The following is a 26,617-nucleotide window of genomic DNA, read 5'->3' as shown; positions in this document are numbered from 1 at the left end:
ATATCCATATATATATTTATTTATTATGCAATAACATATAATGTATATATCATCATCATTTAACATCCCTTTTTCCATGCTGACATGGGCTGTATGGCTCCACATGAACAAACAAGCCAGAGAGCTGCACCATGTTCCAATTTCTACTTAGGTATCTACAGGTGGGTGCCATTCTTAACACCATTTCACAGAAACCTGGAACACCTCATACTGTTCTACCAGCACTATCAGTTATGACGAAGGTTCCTGTTGATCCAATCGACAGAAAAGCAAGCACTTGTAATCAATGTACAAGTGGCTGAGTACACCACAGACACACAAACCTTAACGTAATTCTCGAGATGTTCCATCAGTTATGATGATGAGGGTTCTAGCTGATCTGATCAGCCAAACAGCCACCTGGTAAAATTAACATACAAGTGGCTAAACACTCCACAGACACACAAACCCTTAACGTAATTCTCGAGGTGTTCCATCACACAAATCAACCCTAGAACTTATTTGCTGAAGCCTAGTATTCATTCTAGCAATCTCTTTTGCCAAACCACTAAGAGGTAAACAAACCAACACCAGCCATCAAGTGGTGGTAGTGGGATAAAAACACAGATACAGAGACATATATATATATATATATTATATATATATATATATATATATATATATATATATATATATATAACATATGACAGGTTTCTTTCAGTTTTTGTCTACCAAATCCACTCGCAAGGCTTTGGTTGGCGCAAGCCTATAGCAGAAGACACTTGCCCAAGGTGCCACACAATGGGACTGAACCTGGAACCATGTGGTTGGGAAGCAAGCTTCCTACTACACAGCCACGCATGCACCTATATAGACAACTATATATAATGCATGTCATTATATATAGTTATATATACTCTTTTACTTGTTTCAGTCATTTGACAGCGGCCATGCTGGAGCACCGCCTTTAATTGAGCAAATCGACCCCAGAACTTATTCTTTGTAAGCCCAGTACTTATTCTATCGGTCTCTTTTGCCGAACCGCTAAGGGACGGGGACATAAACACACCACCATCGGTTGTCAAGCAATGCTAGGGGGACAAACACAGACACACAAACACATATATATACATATATACGACAGGCTTCTTTCAGTTTCCGCCTACCAAATCCCCTCACAAGGCTTGGATCGGCCTGAGGCTATAGTAGAAGACACTTGCCCAAGATGCCATGCAGTGGGACTGAACGCGGAACCATGTGGTTGGTTAGCAAGCTACTTACCACAGAGCCACTCCTGCGCCTATATATATATATATATATATATATAATTGTAAATTATACACACACACACACACACACAGAAATGTGTGTGTGGCGGGTGTAACGGTACAGATGTAAAATATAAATAACAACAAGAAATCTGATAAACCTGTGCATTTGAACAAAAATACCCTGTGTGATATTTATTCTCAGCAAAATGCACAGACATTTCCTTGTCACTCTCACCATCATAAATTCCAGCCAACCAGTGATTGGCTCATTGGAGACCAAGAACTAACAATGCCACTGGTCATAAAAAGCCTCGTATAAAACAGATGAGAAATAATAAATGAAATACAGTGTATAGCATATAAGGTTTGTTCTCTCTCTCTCTTTCTCTCTGATATTCCTGTAATTTTGTAGACCAGATTCTGCATTTTATATTCATACTCTCTTCAAGTAGAAGAATTATTTACCCTCTTAAAGAAGAATTGTACACTCTTTGTTGAAGAAGAATTATATACACTCTCTTGAAGATGAATTAAACACTCTCTTGAGGAAGAAATGTATATGCTCTCTTGAAGATGAATAAAACACCCTCTTGAATAAGATATATACACTCTCTCTAGAAGAAGAATTATACACATTCTGGCAAAAGATTTATGCACCTTCTGGAAAAATATTCACTTTCCAGAAAAATTATACACTCTGTTGAAGAGTGTTTATACTTTCTAGAAGACTTATACACTCTTTTTTAAAGAACTACACACTCTCTTATATACTCTCTCTGGAAGGACAATTATATGCTTTGTGAAAGGTTTATACAGTCTTTTGAAGAATAATTATACACCCTCTGTGGGAGAAAAATCATACACTCTCTATAGAAGACATTATACATGCTCTGTAAAAATATGTATACACACACTTGAAAATAATTACAGATCTTGAAGATGAATCATACACTCTCAGGAAAAACAATTATACACTCACTGGAAGAAGAATTATATATGCTCTTAAAGAAGGATTATACATACAGTGGAAAAAGAATTATACACTCTGTGGAAGAATTGTATAGCCTTTGTGGAAAAATTGTATACACCCTCTTGGAGAAAAATTATACAATTTCTGGAAGAACAATTATACATGCTCTCTGGAGGAAAAATTATATGTTCTTAGGAATAAGAATGATATACTCTCTAGGAGAAAAATTATACACACTCTGTAAGGATAATTATACACTCACTGGTGAAAGAATTAAACAGACCCTTGAAGAAGAATTAAACACACTCTGGGACAAAAATCATACAAAGTCTGGTAAAAAAATTATACATTCATTGGAAGAGTTATACACTCACTGGAAGAAGAATTGTACATCTTCAGGAAGAAGAATTATAAACACACTGGAAGAAGAATTATACAACCTTTCGAAGAAGAATTATACACACACTGGAAGAAGAATTATACAACCTTTCGAAGAAGAATTATACAACTTGTTGAAAAAGAATAATACACATTCTCAGAAAAGAGTTATACATCCTCTTGAAACTGAAATATATACACCCACTGGAAGCATATCTGAGTAAGTTAAAGATTGGGTAAAAAATTATGGGATTCTGGTAAATATCTTTTCACCCATGTCTTGTTGTTTAGGCCCCTACAGATATGATTCAAGGAGATTTCAGTCATGACAATCCCCCCTGTTTTCCTTTAGGCATTCTACTTTGACTATGTTATCTAATGTGTCATTTATTTTTATAATTTAATGTGTGATTTTTGAGGGAGATTTAGCTATTATTTCTAGCTTATTGACTGACCATGTAGAAGCGCCTTCATTTGCTTATCTCCTACTGCAGCAACAGAAGTAGTAGTAATAGTAGTACTAGTAGTGGTGGTGGTGGTAGTAGTAGTGGGGGTGTAAGCCGTCGTAGTAGTGATGGTGGTGGTAGTTGTCATCATAACCATCATGGTGGTGGTAGTAGTAGTAGTAGTAGTGGGGTGTAAGCTATCAGCACTAGTAGTAGTGGTGGCGGTGGTAGTAGTAGTAGCAGATGTAGCACTATTGGTGGTGGTAGTGGTGATTGCGGTAGTTTATTTCATGTTGCTTCAGTCCACTCCCCTATAAATGTGTTCAAATAAAAGCTGGGAGAAGGAGTGTGGTTTAATGGTTAAGGGTGTTGTACTGATGACTGTAAGAACACAGGTTCGATTCCAAGACAGGGCAGTGCATTGTGTTCTTGTGCTAAATGCTTCATTTCATGCTGTTCCAGTTCACTCAGCTGTAAATGAGTCTTGACAATAGCTGAGAGAAAGCGCACAGAGTAATAGTTAGGGTGTTACCCTCGTGATTGTGAAAGCGCATGGTTCAGTGGTTAGAGTGTCGAGCTTATGATCGTGAGGTTGTGAGTTTGATTCCTAGACCGGGCTATGTTGTGTTCTTGAGCAGGACACTTTATTTCACATTGTTCTAGTTCACTCAGCTGTAGAAATGAGTTGCGATGTCACAGGTGCCAAGCTATATCAGCCCCTTTGCCTTTCCCTTGGATAACATCAGTGGCGTGGAGAGGGGAGGCCGGTATGCATGGACGACTGCTGGTCTTCCATAAACAACCTAGCCTGGATTTGTACCTGAGAGGGTAACTTTCTAGGTGTAATCCCATGGTCAGTCATGACCAAAGGGGGTCTCAGCAATATATATATTATATATATATATATTCCTAATTTATCTGTCAATTACACTGATGTGGTCAAGGCACATGACTTAGTGGTTAGAGCATCGAGCTTACAATCGTGAGGTTGTGAGTTCATATCTCGGACTGAGCTGTGTGTTGTGTTCTTGAGCAAGACACTTTATTTCAGGTTGCTCCAGTTCATTCAGCTGTAGAAATGAGTTGTGACATCACTGGTGCCAAACTGTATCGGCCCCTTTGCCTTTCCCTTGGATAACATCAGTGGCGTGGAGAATGGAGGCCAGTATGCATGGGCAACTGCTGGCCTTCCATAAACAACCTTGCCCAGACTTGTGCCTCAGGGGGTAACTTTCTAGGTGAAATCCCATGGTCATTCATGACTGAAGGGTTCCCTTTTTTTCTGCCCTCGTGATTATAAGATTATGGTTTCAATTCCCAGAATGGTCACTGTGTTGTGTTCTTCTGCAAAACACTTCTATATCACATTGCTTCAGTTCATTCGACTATAAATGTGCTCAAATAATAACTGGGAGAAGGAGGGTGTCATAGTGGTTAGTGTGTTGTACACAGGATTGTAAGGTCACGATTTCAATTCCCAGATAAGGCAGTGCATTTTACATTGCTCCAGTCCATCATCATCATCAGTATCATCATCATGTTTTAAATCTGGGTTTTGTCCCCGTTAACGGGGGTGGCTGGATCTACTTCAATGCCATAGCAACCACCATCTTGTCATCTTACCTGGTTTAGGGTATCCTCCCTTCTCAAGCCAACCCTCCCAATCTCCTCCACCTGTCCCCTCCATGTTTTCCTTGGTCTATCTCACTTTCGTGGTCCATTTACCTCAAACTCAAGCACCCTCCTCAGAACAGGCTCCTCATCCCTCCTCAACACATGTCCATACCACCACACTCCATTCGCCCTTGCCAGCCGTCCCACCTATTCCTCCAACCCCAAAATCCCCATCAAGTCCTCAGTCTTCCTCCAGTCAATTATAAAAATAGTTCCAGCAATAACTGAGAGAAGGCACATGGACCCTAATGGTCAGGGAGTTGCACACAAAATCACATGATCATAGAGTGCATCGTGTTGTGTTACTCTTTATTCTTGTAATTGTATCAGTCGTTTGACTGTGGCCATGCTGGAGCAATACTTTTAGTCGAGCAAATCGACCCCAGGATTTATTCTTTGAAAGCCTAGTACTTATTCTATCGGTCTTTTTTGCCGAACTGCTAAGTTACGAGGACATTAACACACCAACATCGGTTGTCAAGCGATGTTGTGGGGGGGACAAACATACACACGCATATATGTATACATATACATGACGGGCTTCTTTTCAGTTTCCGTCTACCAAATCCACTCACAAGTCTTTGGTCGACCTGAGGTTGTAGTAGAAGACACTTGCCGAAGGTGCCACGCAATGGGACTGAATCAAGAACCATGTGGTTGGTAAGCAAGCTACTTACCACACAGCCACTCCTGCGCCTATATGTTCTTGAGTAAAATTTTTCATTTCATGTCACTCAAGTCCATTCGAATGTAAATGGGTTCTAATAACAGCTGAGAAGTTATCTCTGTGCATTCTGGGGAGGGTGGATCGAGTGTTGTAATCTCAGATTTATATGCCATGGAAACCAGGTGAGCTAAAACCTTATGAGCCCTAGGGTTAAGGACTAACTTAAATACCACTTTCTTCTTTTCAGTTTACTCTTTTTACTCTCTTTTACTTGCTTCAGTCATTTGACTGTGACCATGCTGGAACACTGCCTTTAGTCGAGCAAATCTTTGTAAGCCTAGTACTTATTCTATTGGTGCCTTTTGCCAAACCACTAAGTTACAAGGATGTAAACACACCAGCATAGGTTGTCAAACGATGCTGGGGGGACAAACACAGACACACAAACGTATACACACACACACACATATATATATATATATATATATATATATATAATATATATATATATACACATATATATTCATATAAATGATGGGCTTCTTTCAGTTTCCATCTACCAAATCCACTCACAAGCCTTTGGTCGGCCCGAGGCTACAGTAAAAGACACTTGCCCAAAGTGCCACGCAGTGGGACTGAACCTAGATCCATGTGGATAGTAGGCAAGCTACTTACCACACAGCCACTCCTACACCTATAGTTTCATAGTTTCGATTCTCAGACCAGGTGACATGCTATATTCTTAAACAAAATATCTCATTTCATGTTGTTCCATTTAATGTCCATTGTCCATGCTGGCATGAGTTGGACGGTTTGACCAGAGCTGGCAAGCAGGACAGCTGCACCGGGTCCCAATCTGATTCAGCTTGGTTTCTATGGCTGGATGCCCTTCCTAATGCCAACCACTTTAAAATGTGTGCCTGGTGCTTTCAATGTGCCAAATCAGTTCCAACAACAGCTGGGCAAGTTCACGCAACACTACAATGGACCAGAATCTCATTCATTGGTAAGAAAAATGGTCATCTTAGTTGCTTTTACACCAAGTTAAACTCTAACCTCAGGAGTCCTAGAGCTCATCACAGACCCAAGTCCCAGGTACATTTTTTCAGTTGCATGATTTCAATTTCCAGATGGGTCAGTCCATTGGTGTTCTTAAGCAAAACTTCATTCCATGTTGCTCTAGTCCGTTTAACCACTACTCAGCTGTAAATGAACGACCCCTGCCATGGACTGGCATCCTGTTGAGGATGGAATGTTGTGATCTGAGGCACTTATCTGCCATGAAAACCGGGCCCTATGAGTTCTAGGACTTGACACAGGAACAGCTATGTGGTCATTCAGACTGCTAGAGATAGCAGCAAAAAATCATTACCAACTCCTGTACACTACTGTGTTCTCAGGCCAGATGGTACATTGTGTTCTTGAGCAAAACACTTCATTTTATGTTGCTTTAGTCCACTCAGCTGGCAAAAATGAGTAACCCTGCAAGGGACCAGTGTTCCATTCAGGGAGAAATGTTGCAATCTCGATCACTCAATCACCATGGAAACTGAGTAACTGGTACTATACTTCTTGGAACTCAGATAATTTTTGCTGCTATTTCTAGCAATCCGAATGGCCACATAGATGTTCCCAGATCAGGCAGTGCATTGCATTCTTGAGCAAAATACTTCATTCCATATTGCTCCAGTCCATTCAACCCCTACCCATCTGTAAATGAATGACCCCCACCCCCACCCCCGCCATGGACTGGCATCCTGTTGAGGGTGGAATGTTGTGATCTGGGTCACTTATCTGCCATGAAAATCGGGCCCTACAAGTTCTAGGACTCGACACAGTAATGTACAGGGGTTGGTAATGATGTTTATTTTGCTGCTATTTTTAGCAGGCCAAATGACCATGTAGATGTTCCCAGATGAGTCAGTGCATTGCAATGCATTCTTGAGCTAAACACATTTCACATTGCTTCAGTCCACTCTACTGGAAATCAGTTCCGGCAATAGCTGGGCAGGTTAACCCTGCGACAGACCAGCAGCCCAGTCAAGGGTAGAATTGAGTGTTGTAATGTCAGTTATTCATGTGCCATGAAAACTGAGGTTGCTCAAACTTTATGAGTTGTAGGGCTCATAATGGACCTACGTCCCACCTTTTCAGCTCCATGTTTTCAATGTGCAGACTGAACAGTGCTTTATATTCTTGAGCAAAACACTTCTTTTCATGTTACTCCAGTTTAACCAACTAGAAACCAGTTCTAGAATGGCCAGGCAAGTCAACACAATTCTATTGGGTTGTCCACAAAGTTTGTGCCAATTTATAGTAGCTTACCTTTCGACTTGTTTTAGAACGTGGTTGAGTCCATAAAATAGGATTTGACTACATCTCCATTTAGAACACAGTTTAAGCTATCTTTTCGTGGAAGAAGGTTTATGTTCCTATAACCTGTGTTAATTCTGTAACCCTTTAAAATGGAAGATAAGAAAGTTCATTTTCGGCACTTGATGCTTTGGGAACCAGACAAAAATTGCTGCATTTCGGCTGGGATGTGTTACCCCACCCTCCATATTCACCAGATATTGTTCCTTCGGATTTCCACTTATGCAGGTCTCTGCAGAATAGTCTTAATGGTAAAAATTTCAATTCCTTGGATGACATAAAAAGATACCTTGATGAATTCTTTGCCATGAAACCACATTGATTCTGGAAAGGGGGGTATTTTCAAGTTAAAGGAAAGATGGAGATGCATTGTACAACAAAATGGTTCATATTTGGTTGATTAAAAATGTAATGGCAAGTATTTATTGACCTTTTTCTTTCCTTTAAAAATCGGCACGAACTTTCCGGACAACCCAATACAATGGACCAGAACCCTGTTCAATGGTGCCAAGAATGGTAATCTTAGTTTTTTGTTCACTGAGTTAAACACTGTCTTCATGAGTTACAGGACTGATCAGAGACTGAAACCCCAACTTCTTTACAGTTGCATGGTTCTGATTCCACAACCGGGTGGTGCATTGTATTGTGTTCTTGAAGAAAGCACTTCATTTCACACTGCACCAGTCCACTCAACTGTAAATGGTTTCCAGCAATAGATGGAAGAAGGCACATGGCCTAATGGTTAGGACGATGTGCTCAGGACTGTAAGATTGCAGTTTTAATTCCCATACAGGGCAGCGCATTGAGTTCTTGAGCAAAACACTTCATCGCATTTTGCCCCAGTCCACTCAGCTGTTAACAGGTTCTGGCAATAGCTGGGCAAATTAACCTTGCAACAGACCAATGTCTCATTTAGGGGTGGCGGCTTGAGTAATGTAATGTCAGTCACTTACATGCCATGGGAACAAGGTTCACTTAAATCTTACGGATCCCAGGATTCATAAACTCCATTTTCTTTTTAGTTCCCTGGTTTCAATTCCCAGACAGGACAGTGCATTGAGTTCTTATGGAAAACACTTCATTTCATGTTATAAATGGGTCCCAGAAATAGCTGAGAGAAGGCATATGGCCTAGTGGTAAGAATGTTATATTCACAATTGTAAGAATATGATTTCAATTCCCAGACAGGGCAGTGCATTGAGTTCTTGTGGAAAACACTTCAATTCATGTCGCTCCAGTTCACTCATTTCCAAAAGAGTTTCAGCAACATCTGGGCAAATTAACCCAGCGACAGACCAATGCCCAGTTCAGTTAGAAATTGAGCATTGTAATTTCATTCACCGATACACAATGGAAACTACTGTTGTGGCAGGTGTTGTTGTCAGCTGGTCTGAAGGGATGACTAAAAATGTATTTCTCAGGCCATATGAAGAATTAACTGATAACACTCATGAACGATTAACCTTGTTCCCATGGCATGTGAGTGACATTACTCAACCCTCACCCCTGAGTGAGACATTGGTCTATTGCAGGGTTAACTTGCACAGCTATCGCTGGGACCCGTTTACAGCTGAGTGGACTGGGGCACTTAGACTTTTCAATGTGTTGGTCTTTTACAAATACTAATAGTAATAATAACACCCTGGGAGAGACATAATGCTTGCGGTATACAACAACCATACTGATACAGCAATCTGTGGCACTCACAAGACTTTGGTTGGCCAGAGATTATAGTAGAAGACACTTGCCCAAGGTGCCATGCAGTGGGACTGAACCCGGAACCATGTGGTTGGTAAGCAAGCTACTTACCACACAGCCACATCTAGGCAATTATTTTCCAGTCATGACATCTGGTCAATTGCCCAGATATGGCTGTGTAGTAAGAAGTTTGCTTCCCAACCACATGGTTCTGGGTTCAGTCCCACTGTGTGGTATCTTAGGCAAGTGTCTTCTACTGTAGTCTCCAGCCAACCAAAGTCTTGGAAAGGGATTTGGTAGATGTAAACTAAAAGAAGTTAGTCATTTATGTGTGCATGTGTGTGTGTGTGTTTGTCCCCCACCATCACTTGGTGGTGTATTCACATCCCTGTAACTTAGTGGTTTGGAAAAAGAGACTGATAGATTAAGTACCAGACTGGGGTCAAATCATTTCAAGGTGGTGCCCCAGCATGGCTGAAGTCTGATGACTGAAACAAGATAAAAGATAAAAAAATTTAAAATGGTGATGAAAATTTCTGTTTACTATCAGCCATTTGTCTTAATCGATTCGATGTGACACAAATGAAAATACAATATATGGCTGCCTCAACATTCTGCGATTACCACTAAAACCCACCTTTTTACAGGACACAAAGAGAAAATTCAAAAAAATTCAATCACACAATGGCTTGAAGCTGATTTGTTGCTTAAGAGACGGATCATGTGAAACTAATGTGGTTAGGTTGTGATGTTTGTCTGGCTACCTAGCAGTTTGGTTTCAAATCACTGATACACTATGAGTCCTAGAGTCCCTGACAGAGGTGAGTCTAAATCTCCTTTAACCAAGTTCATATATTTACAGAACTACAAAACCAGAAATGAGAAGCTTAGGAAGACAAAGAAACTTTTGCCGAATATTCTGATGCCATGGCTTCCCCACACACCTTCATATTCCTTTCCTCTGCAACCATAATTTCAACAGAACAAAAAATGATTGATTTTTATGAATATTCTTCCTCCTTTTTCTATTTTTCTTTCAGTGCCAGTTTTGCACAGTTAATGCATTCAAGAGATTTCGGCAGCTCTAGAACAATTCCCAAAGAGAACATTAAAACCAATGGAAGATTCTATTACTTTATAACTTAGTTATTTTCATATCTTTGAATCATTTTTTGAAAAAGAAAGAAAGAAGGAAAGAAAGAAAGATGGAAAGAAAATATTTTCCTCTGAAATGGACAGTTGTTGCCGCCGTCAGTCTTTGAAGTGGAAGAATGAAATGATCTTCTGTGTACACAGCCAGATGAATAAGTCAAACAAAGACAAACACACACATGTGTGAATGTGTGTGCCTGTATACATGCATATATACACACGCATACATGTGTATGTGCATACATAGAGAATGCATGTATATAAATATATGTATATTCATATATATATGTGTGTATATATATATACATATATATAAGTATGTATACATGTATATATGTATTTATGTATATATGTGTGTATATATATATATACATATATATAAGTATGTATACATGTATATAGTATTTATGTATATATATATATATATATATGTGTGTGTGTGTGTGTGTGTGTGTTTGTATACATATGTATGTATATGTGTATACACACACATTCACTTGCCTAACACTGTACACAGATGATTAATATCAAACCCCTGCAGTTGTTTACCATAAGCAATACCAAACTAACTTTATTATGGTTATTATTATTGTTGTTGTTGTTGTTATTTTTCTTGTTTTTGTGATTTTTAAATCTTCACAATTGTAAGCATCTCAAGCAGAAACACACTTTCATTTTTGTTTTTATCCTTTTATCTTTCTTCTTTTTTTATCTTTTTTTTTTTTTTTTTTTTTTTTTTTGCAGCCTCTAAAAAGAAGAGGTTACTGCTCTGGAGACTTTACAAGACTCAAAGACTCGAAATTGGAAATGTAATTAAAGGAATGATTAGGAATGAAATCAAGACTGCGGAAGACTGATTCAAACTGAAGATGCAAAAGGAAAGACAAGAAAATGTATGTCTGTGAGTGTATATATATATATATACACATTTTTTGTCTTTATATATATGTGTGTGTGTGTGTGAAAATAAAATGAAATTTTCAAAAATTCTGTGAAAATTGTTGAGGAGATTTATGACTTGGCTTCAATCACCAACTCTTGGTTTGCACTCTTGCGAACTTTGGTGCCCACTGGCTCCAACCCATCCTGTGCCACTTCACTTGTGAACCCCACACCCCACCCCGTCAGTCATAGATACGCCTTGACACGTCTTCACCACCATCTCCTCTCTCGCTCTCTCTTCCTGTTACTTGAGTAATGCTGGGATGGACTGGTGTCCAATCCAACTGGGGGAGGGGGACACGTAAGCCACAGAAACCGGGGAAACTGGGCCCATGAGCCTGGCTAGGTTTGAAAAGGCCACATAAAAAAATAATAAATAATATCCTTGGATTGGATATATAACAAAGCAGGGAGGAAGACAGTATATACATAACGTACTACTATTACTATTATACAAGACTCAATGCTCTATACAGAGGGATCACAGTGAACTGCTACCAACATGAACTGTCAATTGCTCACAGTTCTTTGTTGTATAACAATGAGATAATCCACTTTTAGTCCCCTGGGATTGGTTGGAATCCTTCCACAACACTGTGTAACAGACTGTCCCCTCTGCAACATGGAATCATATAAATTTTTTTGGCACAGCCATATTTTAAAACTATTCACATTCTTGAACTAACAGAATCCCCTTCCCTCAATATTCTTACCTGAAAGCCATTGCACTGTGTAACATGATTATTGTCCTTGGGTAATGACTTATTTCCTATTTGCTTATCCCTAAAGGGTATGAAAAATGGCCAATATTCCCTTCAAACTTTGCTTTTCTTAGATTTATTCAAATCCCAAAGAATTCCTCAACACATGGCTATGATGCTCCCCCACTACTTCTGTTCGTGATCAGAGATGCACATATCGTCAGCCACTGAGGAACATGTTCAAATGGTTATAGTCAAGCAACTGACAAGCAAATCTGTGATATTGAACAGAATATTTGCTATAATGATATTTCTGCTTCAGCAAGTCAGTGCTGAATCTGTCTGAAATGTAATGGAAAATAGGTAAGTTTCGTAACATTGATGTCCAAAGCGACAAAAGTAATGTTTGAAGGGAATAGTAGTGATTTCCTTTGATTTCTAAATAGAAGTAGATAGGAAATACAACACTTACTGACCAAAGACAAAGAAAAATGTTGTTACAAAGTGTTACCAAATTAATTTTACTGACTCAAACATCTGATGATATCTGAAAGATGTAGACCCCCATCTAAATCTACGAACCTTTATGTGTTGCGAAGCTGAATAAACTTATTAAATACTTATAACTCTGACTAAATGTACTGAGTACAACTTTATTTTGCTTGTTCACCTATCTTATTTCTTTATTGCCCACAGAGGGCTAAACAGAGGGGACAAACAAGGACAAACAAAGGGATTAAGTTGATTACATCGACCCCAGTGCATAACTGGTACTTAATTTATCGACCCCAAAAGGATGAAAGGCAAAGTCAACCTCGGCGGAATTTGAACTCAGAACATAAAGGCAGATGAAATACCGCTAAGCATTTCGCCCGGCACCCTAACGATTCTGCCAGCTCACCACCTTCTTTGCTTGTTCACCTATCTGTAAACACACACACATATACACAGATTATACTGTGTAAAAAATATTTTAGTTTTCTTTGTCTTTGGTCGGTAAGTGTTATTTCGTATTTGCTTCTATCTACAAATCAAAAGAAATGTCTGTTCTTCCCTTCAAACTTTGCTTTTCTGATCTGGATGCCAATGTTTTGAAACTGACCTATTTTCCATTCCATTTCAGACAGATTCAGCGCTGAGTTGCTGAAGCAGAAATATCATTATAGCAAATATTCTGTTCAATACCACAGATTTGCTTGTCAGTTACTTGACCTTAACCACTTGAGCATGTCCCTTAGTAATCAACAATCTGCATCTTTGGAGTTTGAAAAAACATAAGAAAAGCAATGCTTGAAGGAACTATAAGCAATTTTTCATACCTAGGGTGTCAAGAGTTTTGGGGAATGCACTCTAGCTCATACTTTCTCAGTGTAAGCAAATAGGAAATAGCAATTGTTACTCAAGGACAAATATCGTATTACACAGTGTTATATATCTGTCAGTCTGTCCACCTATTGAAAAGGTTAGAAAGCTTCACACAAGTAAATTTACATTAAAGGAAAAGAAGAAAATGCTTCGAGAATTTCATCAAGAAATATCAAAATATGTTACTGGTTTCAGTTGCTTAAAAAGGCAATTTAGTCATGCTGAAATGAAAAAGTAAACAAATTTAAAATATCTTTCTGATACTAGTTCTAGAAAGCCACATGATCTTCTTACGAAAAAAAAAAAAATCAGCCCTCTGTGATTTTAGCAAGAAAAACATAAACTTCCAGACATGATATAAAAGATTAATTTAATTTATTTCATTTTATTGCCCCTTTTATTTCAGCATGACTTAAGTGCCTTAAAAGAGATTGAAACCAGTAGTATATTTTAACAACAAAAAATGTAAATATTTTTGCATTTGTCTATGATAAATTTCTTCTCCTTCTTATGTGCATATACACACATGCATGCATATGTATATACATGCATGTGTATACATATATATGTATATGACAAAAAAACTATGATACTTGGTAATATATAATACTATTACAAAATAAAACAAAGCTAAGATAATGTGTATTTTTTAAAGACTTAGTATAATTCTATACACAATTACAGACACGTGTTTATAGAAAAGAGTCCCAAGAAACAGTAACATAAACCAATGAAGAACTCAATACAGATGTATGGTGTAAAAACTTCATCCAAATGAAATGCAAGATGGCTATGACTAGCAGTGAGTCATGAAATGCTCTGACAAGTCACTGTTGGCGAAATATCCAAACCTCATCAGTGATGGATGCATATTGTTTTCAGGATCTATCCATCTGTCTTTGGATTAAATCTTTACAACATTCTGTTGAACCCTCCAAGAGTGATTCGTGGATAACAGAAATGGTAAATTCAATTCTGGAATGAAGCTAAAAGAAGAAGTGTATGCCAACATAGGCAATGTGTATGAGGGACACGTCATTATCAATAAGGTCACAAACTATAACAAAAGATCCTTGACAGAATAGTCAATAGACTAACAATCAAATAATCTAATTTATCTAATTAATTGATAATAAAACTGAAGTGAACCATAACCAGTGTGTGTGTTATAATTGGCAAGATGACCCTCCCAAAACACCCCCCCCCCAGTTTCAACACATTATTTCAAATCAAAAATTTGTAGAACAAATATAAAAGCAAAAGTACTCAGAGAGCACAAACTTGTACCAAATCAACACCAATGTCCTCTCAATGATTAGCCAGAGATGATTTTTAAAAGGAGAATATCTGAAATAAACTCGACTGCTTTCACAAATGAGAATACTAAAAACAAACCTGACTGCTCTCAGAAATTAAGTAAAAAAAAGCAGGAAAATAATCTAGAATCCTTGTCTGGTACTGGATTAATCCTGAAATCTAATCAGTTTATGTCAGTCATGAGGCCAAACATCTCTGAAAGTTTCATCTGAATCCATCCAGCGGTTCTTGAGATATCATGTCAACAAACAAACAAACAAACACAACTGAAAACAATACCTCCGCCTTCGCTTAGGTGGAGATAATAAATAAAATGGTTTATGGATTTATGCATTAAAACCTTTGAATTAATCAACTTATCCTGGCCAAAGCATTAAACTATATACAGTGGTGGGACTTCAGCCCAGGATGTCAGGATCTTTGGAGATTATGGATTTATCCTTAGTCACCACGCTCAAATGCTCCCTAGCTCAGAGTGGTAGTACACATCAAAGGCACTATGGGTCAAACAGCAGAAAATGGTCCTGTGACTAAAGCATACAAGAAGGGTACAGGATAGGGTCACCCAGTACTGCCTTAAGACATGGGCACACTGGGTAGTTTGCCCAGGAGCCTCATGGGTCTAGGGGCCCAGTGCACTGATTTGCCCAGGGGCCTCACATGTCTAGGGACCCAGTTCTGATGATAAGATGATAATGGAGGGGATGGTGGAGAAAATGTTGGAAGTGATGATGGGTGAGGTGATTGTGGAGGCAGTGGTGTTGATGATGGTGGAAGTGATAGTGGAGGTGATGGTGGTGGTAGTGGAGGTGGTGGTGGTGGTGATGGTGGTGTTAGTGGAGGTGATGGTGGTGCTTGTAGGCAAGAGACATGAAGGGTAACTCATTTACGGCTGAGTGAACTGGAGCAATGTGAAATAAAAAAATGTTTTTCTCAAAACTGCAATGCACTTTCCAGTCCAGGAATTGAACCCATTATCTTGCAATCATGAACGTAACTCTCTTACCATTAGGCCATGTACCTTCACCATTTCTCCGTGCATTGGCCTTTAATTAACTTTGGTAAAATCAAGAATTCATTGAAATTAATGATGGTGTTTATGTCAGCAAGAATTAATTTGCAGCGGAGTTTGGTAAGTTTAGCAGTTTTGAAGAATGCAGAATCTAACCATTTTTCTCCATTCCAAGTGACAACATCACTTTCTCTTTCTCTCTCTTACTATCTATCTGTCTGTCTGTCTGTCTCTCTTCCTAAGTTCAACAAACTGCAGAATCTAACCATTCCAAACATCACTTTCTCTCACTCTTACTATCTATCTATCTATCTATCCACCTGTCTATCTATCTATCTATCTATCTACCTCTCTGTCTTTCTACCTCCCCTCCCCACTAAGTTCACCAGTTTTGAAGAATGTAGAGTTTAACCATTATCTCCATTCCAAGTAACTCTTCATCACTTTCTCTCACTCTCTCTCTCTTTCTCTCTCTGTATTTTCCTCATTCTCAGACAAACTGTAACAACCTGAAGTATCCAACCTTAGACCCTCCTCACAGCAACTAAACTGATTAAACTCTCGTTAATTAACTTGGCCCTGCCCCCACCCCCTTCCTCCCACCAATGTTTCTGGCCCAGTGCCAATGTAAGAAATCTTTATTGCTTTATTTCTGAAATGACAATGCCCAGAATGACCTGACTGTACTTTGGAATTGTTCTTAGAATGGGTGGAAGGAATGGTGTCTGACAAACTGTTCTTGCATTTAGTGTTACTATCACCACTACTCCCACCTTTTCTATCACAACTGCTATCATCATCATTATCACCCCCCCCCCCCCCCGTCATCATCAACATCACCATCTCTACCGGCACCTCCACCATCATCGCAACTACCATCATCAACAGCACCCACCTCCACCGCCCTCCTCTCCACCATCATCATTGCCACCTCGGCGGAATTTGTACTCAGAACATAGCAACAGGTGAAATACTGCAACGTATTTCGCCTGGAGTGCTAACAATTCTGCCAGCTCACTGCATTCATAATGATGATGATGATGATGAATGCCCTGACGAAGTACTAGGCAGTAGTAGCTCTCATGGCTTCTGATCTTAACTGACTGGAAGTGTTATCATGTACATTGTTTTCGTCTTGGTATAAAAGATGGGCTACAGCAAATATTCTGCTCAATACCACAGATTTGCTTGTCAGTTGTTTGACCTTAACCAGTTGAGCATGTCCCTTAGTGGCTGATGATATGTACGTCTCTGATCACGAGCAGAAGTAGTGGGGGAGCATCATAGCCATGTGTTGAGAGGGATTCTTTGGGGTTTGAATAGTTCACCTCTGGAAACATGGGTGGTTCATTCAACATCCTTAAACAATCCTTATTTAGGGACCTTTTGAGTGGGATGGGTTACTCAACCTGAAGAAAATTCTAACTGGGCCCCACCTGCAAGGTCATGTGCTGTTTATCTTGATATGAGATCACCATGTCGCGCACATATGGTTGTGATGCATGTGCCTGGTGTACCCTTATCAGACGGGTAGTCATGATGGGTATACTGGGCTTCGTATATTTTACCCCAGTGTCACTTTCATGGCATGCACTGCTCTCTCACTCAATACTAATAATGATGATGATGCTGATGATGATGTTGATGATGGTGATGATGATAATGAGGATTTAACATCCGTTTTCCATGCTAGCAAGGGTTGGACGGTTCAACTGGGGTCTGGGAGGCCAGGGGGCTGCACCAGGCTCCAGTCCGATCTGGCAATGTTTCTACAGCTGGATGCCCTTCCTAACGCCAACCAGTCCGTGAGTGTAGTGGGTACTTTTTACATGCCACCGGCACTGAAGCCAGTCAAAGTGGTGCTGGCATCAGCCACGTTTGGATGGTGCTTTTTATGTACCACCGGCACAGGTATCACAACTACAATTTCCATTTGATGTACTTGACTCCGTAGGTCTCCTCAAGCACAGCAGATTGCTCTACAATCCAAGCTGGGGCTGGATTGGTTATGCAAAACTGGTGTAGGATACAGCCATGAACTCACTTTATTTGTCAGGTCTTCGTAGTCACAGCATATCTCCAGAGGTCTCGGTCTTTCGTCTACTAGAGGCACAAGGCCTGAAATTTTGGGGAAGGGGCTAGCCAATTACATCAACCTCAGTAATGATGAGGATGTTGATGAAGATGATTTTACAACCCAACGTGACTCCCTAGTCAATGATTGAAGACCAGACATTGGTGTGGTGGATAAAGAAAAAAGGAAACCAAGATTATTACCATTTCTGGAAATGCATGCAAAGATGACAAAAAGCTGGAAAAGATGGTAAAATATAGACCACTAAAAGATGAAGTTGCAAGAATGTGGGCAATGAGGAGAGTAACTGATATCCAAATTGTTGTCGGGGAATTCAGAGCACTAACAACCAGATTCAAGAAATATGTTGGAGAAATAAGAATTGAAATTAGGGCAGAGCAGGCCCCAAAATCTGTTCTATTGGGGACAGCTAGGATTTTGAGATTGGTTTTTGGGTGTTGAGTATCTTCCTCAATAAGTTAACATCCATGTATCAAAGCTTACAATTTGTGGAAGGAGACCTGTGATGACCTCTGATAACAGGTTGCTGCCTGCTCTCACAGATCAACCAGAGCAAACAAGACTGAAACCTCGCAGAAATATAATAATAATAATAATAATAATATGATAATAATAATGATAATAATGATAATAATAATAATAATAACAATAATAATAATGATGATGATAATAATAATAATAATAATAATAATAATAATATATAAGAATAATAATAATAATAATAATATGGAGTGTATCATGTACATTGTTTTGTCTTGGTATAAAAGATGGGCTACAGCAAATATCGCTCAATACCACAGATTTGCTTGTCAGTTGTTTGACCTTAACCAGTTGAGCATGTCCCTTAGTGGCTGACGAATATGTGCATCTCTGATCATGAGCAGAAGTAGTGGGGGAGCATCATAGCCATGTGTTGAGAGGGATTCTTGGAAACATGCGTGGTTCTTTCAACATCCTTAAACAACCCTTATTCAGGGACCGTTTGAGCAGGATGGACTACTCAACCTGAAGAAAATTCTAACTGGGCCCCACCTGCAAGGTCATGTGCTGTTTATCTTGATATGAGATCACCATGTCGCGCACATATGGTTGTGATGCATGTGCCTGGTGTACCTTTATCAGACGGGTAGTCATGATGGGTATATTGGGCTTCGTATATTTTACCCCAGTGTCACTTTGATGGCATGAACTGCTCTCTCACTCAATAATAATAATAATAATGATAATGGGACTTCCCCATGCAGACCGACAGGACTATAAAAGCTAATATACCGGATATTATTATAAAAGATCAGACAAAAGGGATGTGTTTATTAATTGACATGAGTATTCCCTGTGATCACAATATACCGGCGAAAGAATTTGTCAAAATTAGTAAGTATAAAGACCTGCTAATAGAAATTGAAAAAATGTGGCATCTCAAGGCGACTACAGTACCAGTGATTGTAGGATCTCTAGGAATGGTAAAAAAAGGTACTGAAACCTATTTGAAAATGATTCCAGGCTTACCATCCCTATAGGAAGTGCAAAAAATTGTATTAACTGGAACGGCTCATGTACTGAGAAGAGCACTATCGCTGTGAAAATAACATCCATCCATGAATTTATTTATTTATTAATTTTTAATTACATATTTTATCTGTGAATTTGCGCGTGTAATCTGGGAATGCATACAATGCCCTTCTCTGCCCTAGGTGTATGGAAAACACTCGGCGAGAACGGAAGAAAATTTGAAGAAAGAAGGAAAAAAACATAATAATAATAATAATAATAATAATAATAATAATAATAATATGGACAATTTGGTGTTTATTTTAATGGCCTACCAATGTATACAGCGTGTTTCTCTGCCCTAGGTGTCAAGAAGACACTCGGCAAGAAATGGAAACAGAATTGAGAGAAGATGGTAATGAAAATGATGATGATGGCAATAAGCAAGATGACTATAAAAGCGAAGAGAGAGGATGAACATATTGAAAAAGATGGTAGTGACATCACTTACAAAGGATAAAAGAATTGTCTGTGTTTGGGAAAAGATCAAAGTAACTGAATTCTTTCATCTTAAAGTAAGAAGAAAGCAAAGGCTAAAAGCTTCAAGTGTCTAATTCTAAAATACACACACACACATATTAGAGACAAGAAAATACATTTTGAACAGAGTATAGTTGTGAAAACAGTAGAAAGATTGACTATTTTACCCTTATAAGATGAAAAAAGTTGCCAGCTGGCTGCTTTATATATATATACACACACACACACACACACATTCACAGTCATATGTATAATACATACATATATATGTACACACACGCACATATATATATATCCATACATGCATATATATATACATGCATATATATATACATGCATATATATATATACATGCATATATATACATGCATATATATACATGCATATACATGCATATATATATACATGCATATATATCCATACATGCATATATATATATCCATACATGCATATATATATGCATATATATATCCATACATGCATATATATATATATATATATATATATATATAAAAACACACACATACATGCACACACATATATATAAACAAACACACATACATATATGTATTTACTCTTTACTCTCTTTTACTTGTTTCAGTCATTTGACTGCGGCCATGCTGGAGCACCACCTTTAATCGAGCAACTCGACCCCGGGACTTACTCTTTGTAAGCCCAGTACTTATTCTATCGGTCTCTTTTGCCGAACCGCTAAGTGACGGGGACATAAACACACCAGCATCGGTTGTCAAGCAATGTTAGAGGGACAAATACAGACACACAAACACACACGCACACACATATATATATATACATATATACGACAGGCTTCTTTCAGTTTCCGTCTACCAAATCCACTCACAAGTCTTTGGTCGGCCCGAGGCTATAGTAGAAGACACTTGCCCAAGGTGCCACGCAGTGGGACTGAACCCGGAACCATGTGGTTGGTAAGCAAGCTACTAACCACACAGCCACTCCTGCACCTACTGTTCACTTTCCAATTATTTCACGGGTCAGGAGGAATCTGTTGAAGCAGATTCTTAACAAGCCAGATGCATTTCTTGTCACCAACCCACACCTGCTTCCAAGTAAAGTTATATTTCCTGTTAAACAGACAAGTTTCCACAGGATATTGGAAATGCATGACATTGATTGTATGACAGTGATACTTGTTTACAATAAGTATACTGTCAAGACTAGTATATACAAACATACACAAATTCTCTCTCTCTCTCTCTCTCTCTCACACACACATACACACACCTGTTGAGACCCCCTTCGGTCATGACTGACCATGGGATTGCACCTAGAAAGCCACCTTCCTAAGCACAAGTCCGGGCAAGGTTGTTTATGGAAGACCAGCAGTCGCCCATGCATACCGGCCTCCCCTCTCCACACCACCATTGTTATCCAAGAGAAAGGCACAGGGCCGATACAGCTTGGCACCAGTGATGTAACAACTCAATTCTACAGCTGAGTGAACTAGAGCAATGTGAAATAAAGTGTCTTGCTCAAGAACACAACATGCAGCCCGGTCTGGGATTTGAACTCACAACCTCACGATCATCAGCTTGACACTCTAACCACTGAGCCATGCACCTTCACTATACACCATTTTATCTATATACAGGGAGTGATGGGTAAATTGTCGCTATATATTTTTAATTTCCTGCATGTGCATTGTTTGTTTTTGATTTTGTTGACTACACTGTATAGTAGGGTCAGTTGGGCACCATCAGTAAGAATAACTGCACCATGATGCAATTAACTCATCCAGAAATTTGGAAACGACAGAAGCTCCAATACGAACATTTCAGAGTATTTGGGTGTCAATCTCAGGAAAGTGCAATCTGAAAATATGTACCAAGAGTGATAAAAATCAAACATCCAGTCAACATGATGGTGTTTGGAGTGATCATTAGTGATGGTGATGCTATACATCCAATCATCTTCACACAGAGGCCTCCATCAAGTGCTTGGAGGATGTAGTGCTGCTCTGAGTCAAGCAGCTGGCTGCTGGAAGACCCTATGTCTGGCAACAAGACTCTGCACCATGCCACACAAGCAGGAGAACCCAGTCATGGCTGTGAGAAAATTTCTGCCACCACATCACTCCTAACATCTGGCCACCTAACTCCCTAGACTGCAACGCCCTTGATTATTATGTATGGGGTGCAGTTGAGCGAGAGACCAACAAAACTCCTTGTAGCACCAAAGATGAACTGAAGGAACGGCTTGTAACAGCATTCACCAGTTTAAACAAGGAGACCATCTTCTGGAGTTGCAGGAGATTCTGAAGTTGTCTGGAGGCCATGGTTGAAGCCAACAGCAATTTTATTGAATAGATTTACTCTTTAATATTTCAAGATATTTTAATATAATTTTGGTAAATATATATATTAAAATGAAATGCCAGTGTTATTTTCATTTTTGCGTAATTTAGATGAAAGTTTATTTACTGCACCCTGTTTATAAATAAATAAATGCACAGGAGTGGCTGTGTGGTAAGTAGCTTGCTTACAAACCACATGGCTCCGGGTTCAGTCCCACTGAATAACAGTTTAGTGTGTTTTTTTTTCTTTTTCCTTTCTAATGTGAGTGGATTTGGTAGATGGAACTGAAAGAAGCCCATTGTATATATGTATATATATATGTGTGTGTGTGTGTGTGTGTGTGTGTGTGTGTGTCTGTGTTTGTCCTCCCAACACTGCTTGACAACCGATGCTGGTGTATTTACATCCCCGTAACTTAGCGGTTCAGCAAAAGACACTGCTAGAATAAGTACTAAGCTTACAAAGAATAAGTCCTAGGGTCACATTCAAATGACTGAAACAAGTAAAAGAGAGAGTAAAAGAGTATAGATCCAACAAGATATATGATTGATGTATTATCTCACCTGTTTGATGCCTGATTAAAATTTTACCTGAAAATGATGGCTTATATGTTATGACGTAATCTATGAATACATCAGTAAAATTCTAACAAAACAGCTGTCATAAATTTTAAATCCCATGTGTTACTTATATATATATAGATAAATTTTAAATCCCATGTGTGTTCTTTATATGTGTGTGTTTAAGTGTGTGCATGTACATGTGTTTTAAGTTATATATGCTTAGAAACAGTTATTTAGAGCCTGAGTAATATGTGTTTGTTTATGATCAAAATCGCAAAACATTTGATTCATCTCTCTTAAAATTATGTAAAACAAACAAAACAAATTAGTTTGCTGAGGATAATATATTAGCTATAAACAAATTCAAATAGCGTTAAAATAGTGTTCAAAAACAAACTGCAAAATAGTTATTCTTTCTTTTAATCTGTTTCTTGTTTCAGTCAATGGTTTGCAGTGATGCCGGAGCACTACTTTGAATGATTTAGTCAGGTGAATTGATCCTGTTTCTGATTTTAACTCTAGTTCTTATTCTATTGGTATCTTTCTGCCTAACTACTGAGATATGACCAACGCTGATTGTCAAGCGGTGGAAGGAACAAACAGAAATACAAAAACATATACACACATACACTTACACGTGTCCATTAATTGCAGAGCACTGATGAAGTGGGGTGCAGGATTGCGTAATATTTCTACAAATGTTATGTAATCTGAGCCATGCAAGCACAGACAAGTGGATGTTAAAACAATGAAGATAAAGATGTATACATATATCACCGTGACCGACCAGGCTATCAGATGTTGTTACACATTGCTGGTCACAATGCGCTTTGCATTGCTTTAGCCTTCAAATGACGCCACCCCGCTGGCTAAGCAAGTAGGCCAACAGAAGTAAGAGTAAGAGAAAGTTGGGGTGAAAGAGTACAGCAGGGATTGCCACCACCCCTTGCCGGAGCCTCGTGGAGCGTTAGGTGTTTTTGCTCAATAAACACTCACAACACCCGGTCTGGGAATCGAAACAGCGATCCTACAACCATGAGTCTGCTGCCCTAACCACTGGGCCATTGAGCCTCCACATATATATACATGGTTATTACTAGTTCCAATATGTTTGGAGCATATGTGAATGCATAAGAAAGCCATTCACTTTCCTTTGTCATAGATAGAATTTCTTGCTCTAGTGAATGGCTTTCTTACAGGTACAAATATGGTCCAAGCATATTGGAACTGCTAAAACCTTGGCACCTTAGGCAAGTGTCTTCTGCAATAGCCTTGGACTGACCAAAGCCTTGAGAGTGGATTTCATAGACAGAAACCAAAAGAAGCTGGTCGTGTGTGTGTGTGTGTTTACTAATATTTAGCAGAAGTAACAGAATGACTCAAGGTCCAAGAGTTTCGTGTGTTGGCACTCAAGTTAGCTACAGGTTGAAGACCTGTGAGTTCATATAGTTGTTGATAAAAATACGGGCACAGGAGTGGCTGAGTGGTAAGTAGCTTGCTTACCACCAACATGGTTCTGGGTTCAGTCCCACTGCGTGCTACCTTGGACAAGTGTCTTATTCTATAGCCTCAGGTTGACCAAAGCCTTGTGAGTGGATTTGGTAGATGGTTACTGAAAGAAGCCTGTTGTGTGTGTATATATATATATATATATGTATGTATATATAAATGTGTGTGTGTGTGTAAACATATATATATATATATATATATATATATATATATATATATATAGGCACACAAGTGAGTGTATGGTAAGAAGCTTGCCACCCAACCACATTGTTTGAGGTTCCATCACACTTATGGCACCTTGAGCAAGTGTCTTCTATAGCCTTGGGCCAACCAAAATCCTGTAAGTGAATCTGATGTGTTGGTGTGTTTGGGTTCCTGTAACTTAGCAGTTCAGCAAAGGGGTCTAATGGAATAAGTAACAGGCTTAGCAGGAAATTAACTAGTGGGATCGATTCATTTGACTCAAAAGTTCTTCAAGGCAATGCCCCAGCATGGCCACAGTCTAATGACTAAAACAAGAAAGATAAAAGATACAAAAAGACCACTGCTTAGCGCTGCCATCCAGTATGCATAAATACGCACGTGTGCATGTATGCGTGCATGCATGTGTACATTTAGGTGTTTGTCTCTTTGTCTTAATATTGGCATATTGGTGTTTCTTAAAGAAAAAAAGAAAGAACACGGTGCATCCGTTATGCGTTGTAATTTAGTGGCACCACAAATAGATATTGATGGGTTATAGACTTCAAAATAAGCACTGGGCGAGGTGAGGGGTGATTGGGGATCAATACCATCGACTGCGACCATACAAAGCATTGCCCCTGGATGGTCGCAGCCTAATAAAGGAAAGGAGTTGAAAGAGGAGAAGCGTAAGATTTTCCATTTTTTGTTTGCAGACTTAATTAAAACTATGGAACATATTCTTCAACGTGGTTCAAAAAGGGATCCCAAATCGATAAGAATCTTTGAAGATGGGTCGAAATCAATAACTAATCGATTACAATCAACACTGTTCTAGCACCTAATACTGGATTCTTGGATTGGATCCAACCACATTCTAGGAAATTAACCAATTATATTCCTTTATTCTTTATTCACTCACTGGCATCAGTCATTGGCCTTTAGCCAAGCTGGGGTAGAACCTTCAAGAAGTTTTAGTCCTTTATATTGATTCATGTAATTAGTTTGGTATTCACGGTATTGATCTGTCTGTATTGATTTGTGTATTAACCTATTTTTCTTTTTGTTTTGTTTTTGTCTAGAGAGTTACTTCCCTTTGATGAGGTTGATACGTTTAGAGTATTTCAACCGATTTACACAAGAATATGGCACGATGATGATATATGAAGTCTTGCTCAACTCTGACATGATCAATAATTTTAACTCTAATAATAATATTGATTCTCGACCAGCCTGCCTACCAGCCAGCAGGAAATGTTTTGCTGTTTTCTATTATTTCTATTGATTACCATAACTAAATATTACATTTATATATAGCTATGAGAGTGAGTATACATACATACATACATACAGGATATGAAACACACTGCCTAAATACCAATCTTGAGAAATTAGGCTTTTCAAAACCAGGAAGGAGAAAGCTGATTTGAAGACATCAGATTCAATCCATCACTGGGACTGTAAAAATCTGTAAAACTTTCCAGAAGTTCATCATTTAAATATATATGAACATGTCTAGATACACAAGTATATCCATGAGAAGGCATACTTAAAAAAAAACATACAAATCTGCACATATACATACATAGAAACATACATACATACAAAAAATACCCTGTTGTTGATGTTGAAATTCCAATGAAGGAGTCTTGGATCTAGGTTAGAAACCAGCTCTTGCTCTATTGGCAAGATATCTTGGAATAAAACTGAACAATCTCATACATATACATATATGTGTGTGTGTGTGTGCATACATACATATATATATACATATATGTGCATGTGTGCATATATACATATATATATATATATATATATCTATATGTATATATGAACACTCACACAAACATATATATTTATGCATATGCATATATGAATGAATATGCATATATAAATGCTTTATACAGACACACAGAAACCTACACATGTATGTATGTATGTATGTATGTATGTATGTATGT

At 38.6% G+C, this 26,617-nt stretch overlaps 1 protein-coding gene across 3 annotated transcripts; it reads left to right on the top strand.

Annotated features, from left to right (window-relative positions):
* The first annotated feature begins 1,654 nt into the window (after positions 1-1,654).
* On the top strand, positions 1,655-25,936 carry LOC118768349. Of its 3 annotated transcripts, XR_005004173.1 has the most exons (3): positions 1,655-2,818; positions 11,353-11,501; positions 25,739-25,936. XR_005004173.1 is itself a non-coding variant. In XM_036514638.1 (2 exons), exons 1-2 carry the CDS (start codon positions 2,190-2,192, stop codon positions 11,357-11,359), a joined length of 636 nt encoding a protein of 211 aa, XP_036370531.1. In that variant the 5' UTR covers positions 1,655-2,189; the 3' UTR covers positions 11,360-11,562. The 3 variants fall into 3 exon arrangements, 2 of the variants coding, with proteins under 2 accessions (XP_036370531.1, XP_036370530.1); XM_036514638.1 differs by lacking the exon at positions 25,739-25,936 and having other exon boundaries at positions 11,353-11,562; XM_036514637.1 differs by lacking the exons at positions 11,353-11,501; positions 25,739-25,936 and adding an exon at positions 10,497-10,770.
* Positions 25,937-26,617: the final 681 nt, after the last annotated feature.

The sequence above is a fragment of the Octopus sinensis genome, linkage group LG28 (genome assembly GCF_006345805.1).
Source record: "Octopus sinensis linkage group LG28, ASM634580v1, whole genome shotgun sequence".
NCBI classification, from domain to species: Eukaryota; Metazoa; Mollusca; class Cephalopoda; order Octopoda; family Octopodidae; genus Octopus; species Octopus sinensis.
The sequence above is the reverse complement of the archived record's forward strand: the minus strand, read 5'-3'. Positions and strand labels throughout refer to the sequence as shown.

Coding starts and splice junctions, on each gene's coding strand:
- LOC118768349 (XM_036514637.1), top strand. CDS start 2,190: ATGAATCATACACTCTCAGGAAAAACAATTATACACTCACTGGAAGAA. Junction 2,819..10,496: donor CCCACTGGAAGCATATCTGA/GTAAGTTAAAGA, acceptor TTTTTCTTTCAG/TGCCAGTTTTGCACAGTTAA.